The 18,983-nt window shown below is 40.2% G+C and overlaps 1 protein-coding gene across 1 annotated transcript; it reads left to right on the top strand.

The window, feature by feature from the left end:
- Positions 1-205: 205 nt before the first annotated feature.
- Positions 206-10,592, top strand: LOC135475491 (uncharacterized). The gene is made up of 11 exons (XM_064755417.1): positions 206-1,026; positions 3,682-3,807; positions 4,374-4,494; positions 4,827-4,927; positions 5,432-5,552; positions 5,936-5,994; positions 6,546-6,620; positions 6,918-7,038; positions 8,441-8,541; positions 9,628-9,751; positions 10,204-10,592. Exons 1-11 carry the CDS (start codon positions 927-929, stop codon positions 10,226-10,228), a joined length of 1,074 nt encoding a protein of 357 aa, XP_064611487.1. The 5' UTR covers positions 206-926; the 3' UTR covers positions 10,229-10,592.
- Positions 10,593-18,983: the final 8,391 nt, after the last annotated feature.

Genomic DNA, 18,983 nt, shown 5'->3' with positions numbered 1-18,983 from the left:
GCGTATAAAAATGATGAAGATAAATGCGTTAATTATTCTAATGACATACATCGTGACGTGTCCGGGACAAGAATTCCCCCCGAGGTAAACCCCGCACTTGTTGTGTATCCGACACGGACTCCACCAGCGAATATTCCGCTGACACTGCCCGCAATGTAGTGTTATGCCGCCACAATTAAGCCTACTTTTTGATCTGACTCATCTACAGCCGTTCCCAAACAGTGTATGATATTTGTGATACTCGGCTCCTTCGTGTACATATACATATAACACGCCCATACATGTTACTTTGGCTTCATTACAGATCTGTTCACCGTGAAAGTCAGCGGTTTCTGTCCAGATACCAGCTTATGCGAAAGAGAAACGTATTATTCTGAGCTTCGGCCAATCGTCATCATCACAAAACAAGACTAAGGCGTGATCGTCCTGTCCATATGATTACCAGTGTCAGCCCCACGGCCGGACGGATGTGCTAGTGGTCGAGACGAACAACCCCGCTGTCTCCCAAGAACAATTACTTGAGGGAGGTAAACTAAGAGCAGATTTTAAAAGCGGTTAATTTAACTGAAAACTGTCCTGGGCGAAAGAACGGAGCTGTGCCTCATATCCGCTGTCCCAGGGTTCGAGAGGAAACTTTCCCGACGGGACACTCAGCACTGGTTACCCTGTCCCTTGAAAATCAGAGTGAAAACAATCCAGAAAACCCAGGTGAAATAATTCTGAAAGGAAGGAGGTGACAGTGTTTCGAACGGAAGTGCATTACATCGGCTGGTTAGGGCTGACCCATATTTTCTCTATATATAACCCCCTTGACAAATCTTATTTTAACGTGCTCATTATTGCGTTCGTCAATCTTCGGTAAAACCGTATTTACAAGCGTCTAATCCGCTTAATCCGTATCGCTGAGCGCTGTTCCTACCAGGACCATGATGGCGGCGAACTTTCTCCTGACAGTGGCTATGGTCATCGCTACCGACCTATCCCGTGGACCCTGGGTTGCCGTGGCCGTGCCTGTCACATACACAGGTAAGTTAGAAACCACAAAAAACTTATTATTTACACCAATAACCTAAACAGCTTGAAAAACAGGGAAAGAGAAAAGATGTAAGGAATAATATAAACTAAAACACTGCTATTTGTTAGTTTTCCATTGATCTGCAGGGTAAAACAGGCTCGAAATGCGATTGATTTGTATCACGTGACAGCTTTCAAAGCTACTTGTTCAGCGTCGTATAATAAGTGAATAATTTTCATTTCAAAAAGGACATTTTGTATTATTTGCTTTTGTTCACCACTGTGCGTAATTTTATCATGATGGGTGAAATAAAACTTAATTATTTATATAGAGTTTCTTTCTTTATTGTGTACGTGTATGTATAGAATCCTCTAGATATGACATTAGAAGAAATGAATGAATGAACCAATATGTCTTCACACCACATATTACTGCTATATAATTATATAGTGGCGATATGACATTCGACTCGGATATATACAGTAATTATCACAGTGTTTCATTTACAAAGTATACCAGAAATATTTGGCCCAAAAAATATTTTTGCCAATCAAATCAAATTTTTGTATTTACCAAGAATAGCTCAAGTTGTTGTCTTTCAATAAATATCAGACTCGTGCCTGTAATATTTAGAGTGTAAACATGATTCTAATTTTAGAAAAAAAGTTATAATGAGAATAGCGTTATACATTTTGGGAACTTTTTTACCGATAATTATTTGAGAGGTAATTAATTTATTTTGTGAAACGTAATTATTAATAGCAAAAATTCCATAGCATTTGCACTGATCGATTTTCTTCCAAAGGTTTTAAATGCTCTTTAATTAAGAGCATCGTGGATAGAGTATTTCGGTTAAACAGGAGTCTTAAAGTTGCTCTAAAGTTAAATAAAGTTCAAAGTAGATCAGTGATAAGATTTTTTTAAAACATCTAGTTTTTATACATCCGTATCTTTTTTTTCTGCCAAGCGGCATGGCTTAGCTATTATTGCGGATCATGATTAATGATAATAAACGCGCAACATGACCAAACTGACTTCCTCCAAAAGATGAGTCTCATGGGTGGTAGGGGGCGTATACATTGCTACTATTTACACACATATATCAAACAGTCAGAATAGAGAAAAATTGACGAGAAGCCGGATTTCATAGCTTAGTTGTGAACATCTACTACGTACAATAACCCTCACCACCCCACCACCCCACACCCATCGCTCCTCTCGTTTTACTTTCTATGTTGTTAGAACCTATATTACTCAAACAATTGTAGTGATAAATGTTTTGTTGATGGAAACTGCCACAGAGCGCAATTCACAATTTAGCATGTGGAAACTATCTATCATACTTTGCAAGCACACATTTTATTCCGCTGTATTCGCCACGATATGACTGAAATATTGCCGGTGTGGCGTTAAGCCATAATCATTCATTCATTTATACCGCTGTTCCGTGTATGTCAACTACAAAAGCCACGAGCCTGAATTCTTGATGTGCTACTGTATACGCCAAAGAGGCGGTATATTGGCCTTGACATCCCACTTAAGCTTATGAGGTGGGATCGTGGTGTGTTCTGCTATGTGCACGTATTTCACTGTGGAGACGAATGCGGCTGACCTCAGCTGTGGTTAAGACTAAGCCTTACATTAACAGACTACAGGACTCGACGGTTTAAACCTGAGTGCTCTGTTGGGTCGGGGTCGTCATCAGTCAGGGTATTGCAGAGTACATTTGAACCACTATTAAAGCGGGGGTATGAGATGCTAGATGTTATCTCCACTCAGATTAACGCGGAATGACACAGTATAGACAAAGTGTGCACCAAAACCGTACACAACGAGTGCAGTCATGCTTAATCGCACGTTTTCGATTAAACCATAATTTCACAGCAAATTACAAAAAGAAAATTGGCAAGGAAAATTGATGAAATGAAGGATTGGCACCATATCTGGTGTATCTGGTAAATGATGACGTACGGCTATTTACCCAACTGCACATCTAGCTGTGTTAATTTCTGATGATATCTCAAAATTACCAGTTACCAATTAAGTAACTAGCTATAATAGTTGTAGGTGGTATATAGATCTGGCTTACATAATAGTTAGACTCAGTTTTCCAAATGTACACCCTGACACACAAGATTCACAGTAGGTTTTAGATGTTTTTATATTTTTACATTCTACTTAAGGCCTGGTGCGATTGGGCGTATCATTTGCTACTGTTTAGGTTGATTTAGATGAACAGGATGAAACCGTTATCTGAGGTAAACTGACGAGAGACCGGATTTCAGAGGTTACAAGTGACCATTTGTCAACTTTTACACTGTATAATCAACACTGATAAGCTTATTCCTGCTCAGGAATTGTTACAGAAATGAAACTGTAGTTATAAATATATGTATGCAGATTGGCCGGTTGTTTGTCTTCCTATCATGACCATATTTTACCTTTTATGTCTTTGCCACAGGTCACATGACTGACCCCGAAGAATCCAATGTTTCAAATGTTTCATCGGAAATACATGTGACTTTTGTGTTTTCATTTGCCTCTGAAGCTCTAAGTCTCAACAGTGATATCACCTTATATACATGTCCAGTTATTCTGGCAGTACACTCAGTAACAAATGCTACTGCTGCGATAAAATCTCTTTTTTTCTGTCTCCGTGTTTAAAGTTGAACCCCAACTGTCCAGTAGCGGAGATGTCATACCGGAAGTGGCCAGTAGCGGAGATATCGGAAGTGACGTCACTCAAGATTTGCGGGAGGGTGCTTTAGTCACAGATCTCCATCATCTCGGCGGTACGTTTGATTCGCAGATACCACCGCATTACACAAAAACGCATGGTCACTAAGCCTTTTCACTGATTTTTTTTAAAGTTTCTAGTATTTTAGTTCATTACAGAATCTGTTTCATTACAGACAGTTTGATTTTGATCATTTATCTAGATATTTAAAAATATGATATTTCATCTAAACAACCAGGGTCGGGGAGTAAGGAAACAGCAATTCACACAGGTTACTTCATCATTTTATTATTTTCGGATGACAACGTTGGAATATACATTGTTTTAATGTGCTGGTATATTAAATGTGATGAAAACACAGCATTTAAAGTAATTCTACACCAGTAAGTGTTGCAACTAACATCACTGCATTTTTACCTAATTCTGCCACTGTCGGATCGACCCAATCGGTTAGAATAAACTGAGGTAAACTGACAAGAGGCCGTGTTTCCCCAGTTAGGTGTAACCATTTGTCAACTATCACACTATGCTGTGGTTTTACTCTCAATGCTGTAAGTCTTTCGCATATTTCAAAAGATGTTGTTGTTTTGTATGTGGGTTTTGTTTTCATTACCTGTATAGGCTGCCTGGACAACACGGGAGAGGTTCACTTGACGGGAACGTCGTGGAACATCGGCTGTGATCAGACCTGTGAATGTGTAATTACACCGGAAGGACCCATACAGGATTGTTTTCCTCCACGGTATGTTTAGGGGGGGTTACGTGAAGATGTCACACATGTGCCAATACCTCTTTTCCAACCACGCAGTTTTCCACCCCGAGCCGAAATATGTATGTACGGTATGCATACAGTTCGTTCTTTTATGTTTTCTTTAGTTTTATTCCGTAGGTATGTGGATTTCACAAGAAGATCTGATTATTCATCACTCAATAATATTTCACTTATGCGACCAATTCAGCGTGACTGACAGCACGCAACTCGGCAACGCTGATATCAGCCTTAATTGTTGACTGTTATAACTTTTCCAGTGATGTGTCCATAAATTGCATATATAATTCTCTGTTTCTGGATAGATGTGCCATCCCTATGTTGTCTCCAGGATGCCAGCTAGTGAGGAATCCACAGCGGAACGACAGGACCGGGGAAAACTGCTGTGATGTGGTCGACTGCAAACGTTAGTAGAAACTAAAACATCTGCGCATGGCAGATCAAACCATGCAGCAGTTATGTATATAAGCTGCATAATATAATATCGAAGAGGGTTATAACGATCAACATTTTTGAGGTAGCGTCTAAATCTATCTAAAAATATTTCTGACTATTGCAGGATAAAGTAAGACTATTTTGGTGTAAAACTGGGGACAGAAAATAGATGAAGTAGTGATTAAACCATCAAGCACCTTAGATACACAAAAAACTTACGGCAGAGAGAGTGCGACCAGACAGATAGTGCTTACTCATACGTAAGCGGAGACATCCGGCCTCCTGTTAATTTACTTAAATAAGGGTTTTATTCCAACTGTTCATGTAAATGGTTAAACAGCACCCTATAGAAAGATACGTTAAGCACAATTACGAAAATAAAAAGTTACCACCACAATTTTTAATGTATGGGACCGAGTCATTTTAACCGTGTCCTATTTTTGCGCATGCCATAATATCTATGTTCTTCCTACAGCCTTACACTGTGTGGACAACAAGGGCGGAAAACACGAAGTCTACACCTCATGGACTGACGGCGAACTTGACTGCTTCTGTCAGTATAACTATCAACAGGACACAGTCGAGCCTTCTTGCATGTAAGTGGCTGCAAATGAATTGAATATGACCAACGAGGTGTCGGCTAAAGGCGGACAAATGAAATCCTTGCAAAGAGATTCAGGACTGAGCTGTGCTATCTTGTTCATTCTTACCTTTACAATGACATTTTGCTGCGCCGTACTCATTACTCATTCATGTCAAGAGAACAATGGTCAGTTTGGTTTGGATTGAAGTCGCCAGAGCACAGGACTAGGTATCCCATAGTACTGTTATGGAATATTTGTTCTTTTCCATTGACAGTGAATGGCATATTCACTGATGCAAAAATATAAACTTAAGAATAAAACCAAATCAAAGAGCAGCATTCACTTTGTTATATTTGCTTTGCTGTACTATATTTTTTGGATTTTCGTTTTGCCAGCTTGTTGCAGTCTGAAACTTCCGCCACGGTTCCTCCTGCCCCTCCCGCCCCTATGGAATGTAAGTGGTATCGAATCGTAGTTTTCTTAAGTTGAATTTCTTGAAGGTGTCCTTTCTTAGACCTAAGTCGGCATCCCAGTACCAATACCAGGTATTGTTACAGATTTAGTACTTTATACCGGATGAAGAAAGTTACACAAATAGAGGCTTGCAGGTGCATCTTGAAATATTGTTACTGCCATGTGTAGAACATAAATAAAACCCAACGCCATCTTTAAAATGAAAACTTTGGCAATGTGGTAATGTGGTTAAAAGGAGTAAATCTGTAGCTTCTACACTGGTTTTGACGCATCTGTTATTTTTGAGGCACATGGTGCCATGTATGGCAATTGTCAAGCACTGACTTTGACAGATCGTTATACGACATGCAAAAACTTGGAAATTCATATCCAAAAATGTCAGATGTAACAGTGGTAATTTTAGTATCTGTAGCCTAATTCATAAGAAAATGACTGTTCCTTTGTCTCACGACTTGATTTCAAACGATGATCATGCCATGCGATAATTTGTGTTTTTAGCTCAGTGTTGAAAATGCAATTATTTATTTACAGTACGTTATGAAGAGCAGCCTGTGTGGGAAAGGGAAAGTGAAAGTGGTGTCAACGAAACAAACGAGATAGTTGAAGGTAAGTTTATATATTTTTTAATTCCATTGAGTGCTTTCGTTAATCCTGACCATCAAGGTACATTGTACTGTATATGAATTGCTGTACGTAAAGTTATGCAAACTGATCACGTTTTTCCTGTGGGTTAGTTATCATTAAATAAGTAATTGGAGAGGTGGGAGGGGGGACAAAAACTAATATAAAGATGTCGGTGAAAGTTTTTACCATTTTACGTATATATAAAACCATGGTTAATCATGAGCATTTCTAATTCTCCAATACTTCTGGTAATGAACTTATTGTTTCTGTTTGCGTCAGTTTGCAAAGATAAGCAGCAAAATACGCACAGTGTAGGCCAAACGTGGAGAGTGGGTTGTGAGACAGAGTGTGTATGTGTTCAACAAGGGGAGATAACTTCAGCGCAGTGCTCACCAATACCGTAAGTATTCAGAAACTGCAAGACAATTGTCTATTTCTTTTAGAGAGTCGCCTAGTTTCAGCTGCCTACCAAAATTGCCTTTAGTCAGTGACACGTAACAACATAAGCTCTACACATTGATATGCTTGATGCTCATTGCGTGGAAAATGATGTTAGAACACTTTTTCTAATTCATAATGTTAAAGCCCATACGCCCCGTTTGGAGGGCAAGAGCCCGTTACTTCGAGTGACGATGTAATTATCAAAAACCAGTGGCATGCTGGGTATTCGGCCGAGTTCATCACGTTTTGATGGAGGACGACACCATTTTCCTAAACTGCTATCGACCTTACTTTAAACCCTGTTTCTGCTTCTGCCATATTTGAAAGTGTTTACACGTTTTAGTATAATATAACCTTAATAAATGAATATAATTTTATCCGTTGTAGTATATTATCTCTTGGCAGTATGGTTTTAAAGCTGGATTTATGGAAATTTTGATATAAAAAACAATGTGGTCTATTCGCTGAGGGTGTAGTGCAGGATGTGTTACTGCGTGGAGTTTGTTCTGATCGCATGTTGGTGCGCCTAATGTAAAACAAATTACTTTCCACGCCCACTTTTTTAATAATTATGACGTCATACAAGGCAATGGGCTCTTGCCGTCGAAACGGGGCTTATGGCGTTTAACATTATGAATTAAAAAATGTGTTCTAATTAGATTTTCTTTGCAAAATGTGAACTTCCAACATATCCATGTGTAGAGTGAGTGAGTGCTTGGGGTTTAACGTCGTACTCAACAATTTTTCAGTCATATGACGACGAAGGAATCCTTAGGGTGCATGTACGTGTAATGTGCCTCCTTGTTGCGAGACGGATTTCCACCGCTCTTTTATTTAGTGCTGCTTCACTGAGACGACTTACCGAAGGCAAGTAAGCCGCCCCGCCCGACCCATTATACTGATACAGGTCAACCAGTCGTTGCACTTTTCCCTTCATGCTGAACGCCAAGCGAGGAAGTTACAACTTCCTCTTTTAAAGTCTTAGGTGTGACTCGATCAAGGATTGATCCAGGATCTACCGGTCCCGAAGCGGACGCTCTACCAACTGTGCTATCCGGGCCGGTCCCATGTGTAGAGCTTGTGTTATTACGTGTCAGTAACTAAAGGCAAGTTTGGTAGCGAGTATGACTGATTTCACAAAGAGCTGAATATAGGCGACTCTCTAAAAGAAACAGACTATGAAATGCGTAGGTAAAGTTATATTCATGGTAATATATATGGTGGGATTCTTTGAGTTCTTGTCTCTTTACACCTTTCTTCTACACCTTTTTTCTACACCTTCTAATGATAATTTCACATAAATGACTAGCGATAATATATCCTACATGTCCTAATACTCTCTTACTGATTACCATTTACAGATGCCCTGTACCAGCCATTTTGCCTGGCTGCACAATTGTACCCAATCCTGACAGGGATGTCGCCAATAGTCTTAACTGCTGTGATAAAGTCGTGTGCCCACGTGAGTAACTCGTCATCTTGGGTTACAAACATCACAGGAACACTTGATCACAACGCCAACACCTGAGCGATCACCACACACACCCGTCAAATGATGGATTCTCACAAAAACAGAAACGATTACGTAGATGTTATTCCCAACCTTGAAACTACTCAAATTGCCTAGATTAAGCTGTGAGTTCGAGCCTCACACCAGCCACTCTACACTAATGTGTTTAATGAAGATGATAAGATTGAAATGAGTCGATATTTTGTAATAATTTTACATCTTGTTCCCTGCAAATACCGCATAAGGCAAATAATGTTGCAAAAAATCCACCTCCGAAGACCAGTATACATACCCTCCGCTACCCATCACTCAGCCGCCCCTCCCTTATCCATCACTCATCACCCCTCCCCTACGCACCGCTCACACGCCCCTCCCCATCACATATATATATCGGGTGGGCATAAAAAAATGGGCCGTACTTTGACACTCAATATCTCCAAAACCCTCTAAAACCCGTCAGCTTCGAAAAATTTACACACTCAAAACCCATTATGTCCTAAGGATACAGACCAAACTTAAATTTCATCCTTTAAGATTTCTGTTCATGGAACAAAAATCAACATAGAATCAAAAACGCATGTTCCGGACATTTCAAAATGATGTTCTACTTTGTTTTAATTGAAAAGGTGATCAATTCCTTGTCCGCCGCAGATGAAACCATCTTGATTCAGCAAAACTGGTGCCTATCTGGCAGAAGGGTTTCTCTGACACTAGAGCCAGACAATTTTTCCAGACGACACTTGATTGACGTGTGTCACACAGGTGCAGCGCGTGCTCTACTCATGACACCTGACAGGTGATGCAATGTGGGTCACCGGAACGTGTGTTTTTGAGGCTATGTTTTCATTTTAACCCTGTGTACATACTGCTCAAGCTATGGCCTTGAAAATTGGTCAGTATCTTATATCATGCCAATTGAATGTCAAGAGTTTGAAAGGGTTTGAACAAACGATAATGGAGCAATGCAGCATCAAAGTACGGCCCATTTCTTTATGCCAACCCGACACATGTACATTAGGAAATGTATTGTCGTTACAGATAAGCTATGTATTGGCGAGGATCAAATCCTTCGTGAACTGTACAGTGTATGGACTGAGAGAGGGCAGACGTGCACGTGTGCGCTGAACTATAACGTTAATCAGGCCATGAAGAAATGCGGCACGTAAGTACATATTATCAGCAACCTGGTTGCTTATCAACGAAAGAAGCTTTAGACGTATCGTCTAACCTACAAGTGTGTTTTTCCTAATACGAATTTAGGAGCAAGTGTAATTCTAACGTAGGCTGCATTGAATCTTTTCTATCATAGTTCCACCACGTCCCTAATCTGAAACCACCAATGACGAGTCGTGGGTAAGTTTATTTGTGCGAATTCATCTCCCGCTAGTTCCACCATTAAAGCTCGCCTGAGGTGTTTGCGACACTTTCCTTGGAAAGTAAGATGGTTTCTATCGGTTGCTTTTGGTATTCTCCACCAATGAACCAAACCGTCATTGTGTCAGTATAACATTCTTTGGTTCAGTACACAAACACCAAACAAACTAATTCACAACTAATTCTTGATTAATTTTTAAAGTCTCAACTGTTTGTTGTTTTTTTTTCTTGTACTTGCAGTGCTGAAGAAGTAGGATACCTTTAGTTTGTCACTGGACGTCCCGTGATCGGTGATGGCTCTCTCCATCGTCATTTTAAGCATCTGTAAATTTATCAGTATGCATCTGTCATACCGCTTTTTGTATTTAAATGGGTTGTTCGTATTTAAAAATTAAGTTGTATTAAACACACAGAGACACTATTATTTTTTGTTGATGCGTATTTCCATGGTAACATAGCTGAAGCCACATGGTTCATTTCACACCCAAACTCTAGTCCAAACTCTATTCCCATGTCCAGCGCAGTTGCTGATCAAACCATTTTCTCATTGGCTGTTGATCTATCTTTCGGAAACAGATTCTCTCATTGGCTCGATCCCGGTGCATCTGCCAGTATTATCAGTGCCAGACTTTGTCTTGACTTTGTTCTCAAAACGAAATATAAGACTCTTGTCAATCAACAAAGCAGGAAACGCAGAATTGTAAACTTGGCAGCTTTCCCCGAGAAAGCGAGTCGGCCTTTTTCAGCACAGGTATGATGCTTTGAGTGCAATCGCTTTTCTTAGCAGCTCTTGTCTCTGCATTTATGACCTCTGCCTGGTGCATTGGTGGCAAAATTTACTGAACCCGACAACAAGGGTCTACTAATTGCACTATTCACATGCGGTTGCTGTGATAAACTGCTGAGTGGTCGGATATGGGCCTCGCTGGTTAAAGTGGTAAAACCGCTGGCTCGCTGCTATTCCTTGACCAAAGAGGTCGAATGCTCGAATCCAGTCTTGGCTGTCTCAGAGACAATCGATGGTTTACTCCAGGCACTTCGGTCTTCTCCGGCCCTATACACCTGACCACAGTGAATAATGATCACCATGCGGTTACCTTTCAACAGACGGAGTGCGGGTTCAAACACGGTCTTGTACAAGGAATTTGAAGATTCCCTTTTCGTCACTGCTTTGGGGCCTAGGTAACAATAAAGTCTTAGACGATGCCGATATCGTCGTTTGCGTTGTCTAACGTTGGGTGAAGAACATTTGTTTCCCATCAGTGTGGTGTACATTTCTATTTGTGTGGCACATGTCGAAAAGTTCATCAGTAATTTGCCAAAGATTGGTGGTTTCCTCCAACGATAAAACCGATCGTCGTCATAAAGGTGAAAGGTTTTTGAATGTGACGTTAAATAACAATGAACTAAATCAATACATAAAACAAAGCACATCAGATATGTTAGCATTGTGAAGGTGTTAATGTCTTGCCAGTTCGAGATTTCTTTCCGTCTGCAAGTGAAAACCTAGTTCATCCAATCACAGCTACGTGATCAGACATAAAGTAAACTGATGTATACAGCTAATGACAGGCACACTCAATTCATATACCTGCCTGTCGTGAGGTGTATTTTCAGCTCTAATTCTTTCCCGGTATGCTAAGGTTTTGGCTCGAATAAACATAAATTCGAACGATGATTGTGGTATATTTACTTTATATTTATCTTTGTAACAATATTTACAAAAAGCCACTATGAGATTGGCTTTTGTAATAAATTCTTGGCCGGAATAAGTTATTACAAAAAACACTCTGGGAGTTGCAATATTGGAGTTTCAATTTTGAACCCTTTATCGATGAAAGTAGAAAAAGTCCAGCTGTATCAGGTGACCTGTCAAAAATATTAGGCAACTATTTTTGATCACATTTACTATAACATATGGGCCATGTTTCGTGAAAACTGATTTAGAGTAGACAAAGGCTGGAGGTAAATGTGGATCTGAGCGTTGGTGAACTTGAGAAGCGCGTAAAAGAAAATCATTTGTGCCTTTGGAAAAGGGTAAGACAGGTGATCAGTAAACTAATATCAGAAAAGGTGGCCTAACATTTTCACAAGTCACATCACACCGTAGGGCTGTTTGTAGGTTGATGACAAAAGGGTTCCAACTTAGAAATTGCCTTTTGTAATAATTCATTATTATTAATGAAAGCAACACCCTGAGTTATGTTCATACTGGAACCCGTACCTTTCATAGAATAATATGAGAGATTAGATTCATATATAGGCTTATTAAGATTGAAAATATGTCCTCTTGCTACATAATGGTTGACAGTAGACTGTTTAGACATATAACTAGTGAAACTTAATTGTTGATTTGTGATTTGTTCTGGATGATAGTAGAACCTGTGCGTCAGTAATAAGACAGAAAATACATTCAGATCAAAAAGAGGGAGGATTTGCATATCACGAAACAAAGGAGAGGTGTGGTCAAGGCGATTAGACAATGAGATGGCACCAGTGGAGCGCTTCTGGGCAAGCTGTAAGGGTTATAATGGATGGGAAATGTTTGCCCAAGATAGTGACTCCATAAGAAAGATAAGGATAAATATTACAACAATAAAGGATCAGTAGTGTTTTTTGTTTACACAGTATTTTGATTTATATTTTTTCATTAAAAATTATTCCGTGAAATTTAAATTTAGAAACTCTTTCAATCGTTGCACCAAGAATAGTAAGTTGAGGAAGCGAATTTTGCCTTAGTTTTGTTGCCGGTAGAAATAACATACGTTTGGTTTTGCATATATTCAAGGACAAACGGTTGTAAACAAAACCTGGTGTGGAGCTCGTCCAATTCTCTTGACATCGTACTGATAGAGCAGAGGCATGATTAGAAGAGCATATAGTACTAGTGACATCTGCAAATAAAATAAAAAGGAGAATACTACTAACGTTAGAGATGTTAAGATTAAGAAGGAAAAGAATGAGACCAAGAATAGAGCCTTGAGGAACACCATGTACTAGAGTTTCAGTTAGAGAGAGAGAGTGTCATTAAAAGATACTACTTGACTTCTGTTGCATAAATATCTCCTAAACCATTCACTGGACACCCCTCAAAATCCATTATGCTCAAGCTTACGTAAGACTACAGTGTGATTGACCATACCAAAGGTCTTGGATAGGTCTAGGATGGTGACCACGCTATATTGTTTATTTTCTTTTGCATTACTTAGTTTGCTGCAAAAGAGGTAGAGTGGTTGGATCTCAATCCATATACTGGTTCATGTTTCAAATAGTATTAATGTTGGTATACGTAAGTATTTACAGACTGTCATAATTTAAAGGACTTTAAAGCAGTGAGGAAAAGAACCTGTAGAGAATGAAGGATTAGCAATATGGGCTAATGTGACAGAGACGTAGTTGAATACAGTCTTGAGAATAAACATCCGAGATGCCATCAAGTCCAGGTGCAGCAGATGGTTTAAGAAATTGGATGACACGTTCAACATATGTTTGTGTTACAGGAACGAAATTTCTAAAGGAGCACCAAGGTAATCTGAAAAACTACTGTCAGTTATTGGGGTGTGGGAACCGAGGTCCATTGCTACATAACTAAAATACTTGTTGAATTGTTGGGCAATAGGTTCGGCGTCACCAATAGTGCAATTTATGCTGAAGGAGGAGGGCAATTTATATTTTGTCCCTACCCATTAGTTGGTTCAGAGTTTTCCATGTTTTTTGATATTATAATAATAATTAAAGTTTTCCTCAAAATATTTTTTCCTTGCGTAGTGCAAGGTTTTGTTTACCTTGTTCCTATATGTTCGATGCTGCTTTCGATTCTCGTAGGTGTTAATCTTAAGTCGCTTACGATAGGGACGATTTTTTTCATAAGCGGAAGGAAGAGGTTGAAATGTGGGAACCCCGTTGGGACCCCCATTGTCTACGCTGTGGTTTCCTCATTTTTGTTATAATGTTAAATTTGTTTAACTGTGCCAGTTATCTACGACAAGCATTATGATTTAATTTGTGTATGTGAAAATTGTAGTAAGAAGAGTGTGTGTGTGTGGTGGGGGGGGGGGGGATACACATTGTGCATTCTCTGTTTTGTCGCATGCCGATAAGTGGCTTGAAATGGCCTGTGCTCGTCGCCATCTTGCCTTCTTCCCGGATGATACACGATTCACACCAGCATGTATTTTGTTTGTCTCTTCTCCAGGTAAGCAGTTCCATGTATTGTATACAGCAAAGTAGATTGTTATTTCAGAAACATCCGTAAGAATCATATGTGCCAGATTCTGATAAGTCACAAATAACGGTAAATTGATGTTTCTGCGTGACGTCCACCCCCATATCGCTCCCATCACACAAACTGTACAAAAGTAGTGTGTACGTCATGAATCAGCATGTACAAGTAAAGATTGTAAAGTAGTTCATTCTCATTAACCCATTCAAAACTGTTAATTATTTAAATATCATAATGTAAGACCATTTATAAAGATAACAGTAGTTAAGTTATAGTCTACACACACACACACACACACACACACACACACACACACACACACACACACACACACACACACACACACACACACACGCACACACAGTCAGCACAAACGATTCACACATGCAGATCCTAGTGTAAGCTGTATGAAAAACAGTTGATAGATAACATGCATCAATTCCATAGTGGAATGCAAATTGCTTGAATGAGCATGAGCTGCTGTTGCTACTCACAAAAAAGAGTTGTTCACAGCAAAACATTCCACAACAAACGTACGTGGAAATAATAAAAAAAAGAACAAGACAGGTAGAGTGGAGGGGCTCTTTCAAAGAAAGCAGGCTTAGAGTTGAATAAATTGTCTCTACCCGCTCTACCAGCTGTGCTATCCGGGCAGGTACCAGTATAGAAATGATACATACAGGTACAGTACCAGTGTAGACGTGATACATACAGGTACAGTACCAGTATGGACATGGTAGATACAGGCATCGTATTAGTATCGACATGATAGATACAGATAGCACACTAGTATAGACATGATAGATACAGGTAGCGTATCACTATAGACATGATAGATACAGGCACCGTACCAGTATAGACATGATAGATACAGGCACCGTACCAGTATAGACATGACAGATACAGGCACCGTGCAAGTATAGAAATGATAGATACAGGTGCCGAACCTGTATAGACATGATAGATACAGGTATCGTACCAGTATAGACATGACAGATACAGGTACCGTACCAGAGAGCAGCTAGGTTTTATAAATACAAGCTACATCTGAACATATCACAAGACAGTTACTCAACAGTCATACATAGCACACATGGTTTACAAAATACAGAAGGTAAGGGATTTGGTCAGGATTCATGGGATATTCAAGGGAGGAAGTAGGGATGAAATGTCTACCCATCTGCATATGACTTATGACACTGTGAACTTCCTAACTTAAAGTCGAGATCGAACTTCCAAACTCAAAGCTGAGCTCGAACTTCCTAACTCAAAATCGAGATGGACCTTCCTAACTCAAAGCTGACGTCGAACTTCCTAACTCAAGGCTGACGTCGAACTTCCAAATTCAGTGTCAAGGTCGAACTTCCTAACTCAAAGCTGAGGTGGAACTTCCCAAAAACAAATCCGAGGTCGGGCTTCCTAACGCAAAGCTGAGGTCGAACGTCTTAACTCAAAGCCCAGATGGAACTTCCTAACTCAAAGACGAGGTCGGACTTCCTAACACAAAGCTGAGGTCGAACGTCTTAACTCAAAGCCCAGATGAAACTTCCTAACTCAAAGACGAGTTCGGACTTCCTAACACAAAGCTGAGGTCGAACGTCTTAACTCAAAGCCCAGATGGAACTTCCTAACTCAAAGACGAGGTCGGACTTCCTAACGCAAAGCTGAGGTCGAACGTCTTAACTCAAAGCCCAGATGGAACTTCCTAACTCAAAGACGAGGTCGGACTTCATAACGCAAAGCTGAGGTCGAACGTCTTAACTCAAAGCCCAGATGGAACTTCTTAAAACAAATCCGAGGTCGGACTTCCTAACGCAAAGCTGAGGTCGAACGTCTTAACTTAAAGCCCAGATGGAACTTCCTAACTCAAAGACGAGGTCGAATTTCTTAACTCAAAGCCGAGGTCGAACCACCGAGCCGCTACATGTAGTATACAGTCGTTGAGATCGTTTGTTTCTTTGTCTGAATGGTGATTTAAGCCGTATTCAATTATATTTCACTTATATGACAACAGTGCCTGGGAGAAACTCACGACGACTCGCAGGCTGCTGACGGACCTTGTGTAGTACGAACAGAGAAAGTGAGCATGAGCTGGACTTGAACTCAAGGCGATTTCTCCGTAGCTGCTTTTAGTGTCCACATTGGGTCCAATGTAGACCTTTCCGAACTATCGACCTTTCTATCAAGAACATACATAGTCGGTATCAGTTGTCGCAATTTAACAGGTGAGGTCACAGGTGAACATTGTCCAGACGGTTCTTTTCACGGATTCCCATTTTCCACCGAGGGGCAGGGTGACCACGTGACATACGCGACCAAAGCTTACACGAGCGCATTAATTTTCCTTACTGTTGAGGTAATGAATTTGTCACCATCAGCGTCCAAAATAAGTATCCCATTCGCGTGGCACCATGCCATACCACTTCACATGCACCTTGCACTTTTCTCTCCAACATATCAAGTAATCAACTTAACATGACTAGCATTTTTTCGCTGTGGTTGTTGCAAATGAAGTTATAGCATTGTCCATAACACTGGAAAAAGGGTTTTTAGTTCTAACTAAAACAGGTAAAATGCGATAGATTTTAACTATGCGAAAATAGCAGTGAAGAAATTTGTTCTGTATCAACAAGCTAAAATGTCTGTGTTGTAGTGTTATCTAAGCAGTGCTCCTTCACTCTTCAGTTTAGAGACAATTTTTAGTCCATTAACTAGATTCTTGTTTCCTCTCCTGTTGTAACAATACAGTGTCTAGTAAAGATTACCTCCATTGTTTTGTTTGCCGCTATTTCATTGGCTAAAATGTTCTCTAGGCAGTGGCGGTACACTCAAAATTTACGACTGCCAGGGAGAGAGCAAGTGCTTGAGACTTTTGCGCTATTACTGTGCTATGATATCACATGTGCTATGGGAGTGAGTGCCGTTTGACACAGGATTGACATGTATGTCTGTGTGTATGTCTGTCTGTCTGTATGTATGTATGTATGTACGTATGTCTGTATGTCTGTCTGTCTGTCTGTCTGTATGTATGTATGTATGTATGTCTGTATGTATGTCTGTATGTCTATGTATGTGTGTGTGTGTGTGTGTGTGTGTGTGTGTGTGTGTGTGTGTGTGTGTGTGTGTGTGTGTGTGTGTGTGTGCGTGTGTGTGTGTTTGTGTGTGTGTGTGTGTATGTCTGTATGTATGTATGTATGTATGTATGTCTGTATGGATGGGTGGATGGATGGATGAAAGAAGGAGAGATTTTCCGTTTCCCGTTGGTGTATTTCCCGTTGGTACAGCAATGTAATCCAAACACACCTTCAAACAATTAACTTGTTTGGGTTGAAGGAAATTAAATTCCACGTTTCTTACTTTAGGATTTATTGTGCAGATTTGCACAGACTTATTTTAGCTTTAATTAGGTGGAAGGACAGCTGTAAGGTCACGAGAGGATGAATCTGACAACAATGATAGGCTACTGATAGTTTGTCAGGGCCAAATGTCTGTTAGGGATTCATAAATAACTGACCTGTTACCGAGAACTGTCATGATTTAAGAGAGATTAGCCAACAGCCAATCAGAAAGCTACCTCGGAAGCAAAGACGGTGGTGTGTACTACATGTCAATCGGGTCAAGCGTCTGAACTAAGGTACATGTAAATCTTGGATTCAATGCCCGAATTGCGCGTGTAACCTAAAGCGCTTTTTTCATACTTATCCGTTGAACAACAAAACATGCGATCCTACACCAACCATCCGATCATACACCAATCATTCGAGCCAACACACCAAACATCCGAGTCAACATACAAATCATCTGAACCAACACACCAATACCCCGAGTCTACACAAACCATGTGGCCTTACACCAATCATGTGACACTACAACAATCACCCGAGCCAACACACCAAACATCCGAGTCAACATACAAATCATCTGAACCAACACACCAATACCCCGAGCCTACACAAACCATGTGACCTTACACCAATCATGTGACACTACAACAATCACCCGAGCCAACACACCAAACATCCGAGTCAACATACAAATCATCTGAACCAACACACCAATACCCCGAGCCTACACAAACCATGTGACCTTACACCAATCATGTGACACTACAACAATCACCCGAGCCAACACACCAAACATCCGAGTCAACATACAAATCATCTGAACCAACACACCAATACCCCGAGCCTACACAAACCATGTGACCTTACACCAATCATGTGACACTACAACAATCACCCGAGCCAACACATCAATCATCCAAGTCAACACACCAGTCGAGAATTCACATTTAATTCTCATCCGACTAGAATGATTTGATTAGACTGGAGTTTTTTAGGCCATATTCAAGAATATTTCACTTATATGGCGGCGGCCAGCATTACGGTGGGGGGGTAAACCGGACAGAGCCTGGGGAAATCCACGACAATCCGGTTTCTGGAAGACCTACCACGTACAGCAACATGAGCTGGACTTGAACTCACAGCGACCGCATTGGTGCACACGAATTTTACACGTGTGATAGAAGGTATCACGTGATATAGAACGTCCTTAGTACAGGGATTTTGGGCTCATTTTGGTCTTTCTTTTATTTGCTATTAAAACTCCGGGAGAACTAGAGGTATGCGCATAAAGTGTTTTTTGAATTGATCACACTAGTTTTACAGTAGAATGGAATGCAAAAGTCATAAGCATTATACGATATCATCTCGTCCATGGACAACATTGGTGTTCTCTTGTCTCCATGTAATTTGGGTTGAATCTGTACAGTCTTTGAAGATAAATCCGCGCATCCAAA

This window comes from Liolophura sinensis, chromosome 9 (genome assembly GCF_032854445.1).
Source record: "Liolophura sinensis isolate JHLJ2023 chromosome 9, CUHK_Ljap_v2, whole genome shotgun sequence".
In the NCBI taxonomy this organism is placed as follows: domain Eukaryota; kingdom Metazoa; phylum Mollusca; class Polyplacophora; order Chitonida; family Chitonidae; genus Liolophura; species Liolophura sinensis.
Note: the sequence above shows the minus strand (reverse complement) of the source record. Positions and strands in the feature narration are given on the sequence as shown.

Coding starts and splice junctions, on each gene's coding strand:
- LOC135475491 (XM_064755417.1), top strand. CDS start 927: ATGATGGCGGCGAACTTTCTCCTGACAGTGGCTATGGTCATCGCTACC. Junction 4,495..4,826: donor CAGGATTGTTTTCCTCCACG/GTATGTTTAGGG, acceptor GTTTCTGGATAG/ATGTGCCATCCCTATGTTGT. Junction 8,542..9,627: donor TGATAAAGTCGTGTGCCCAC/GTGAGTAACTCG, acceptor TTGTCGTTACAG/ATAAGCTATGTATTGGCGAG.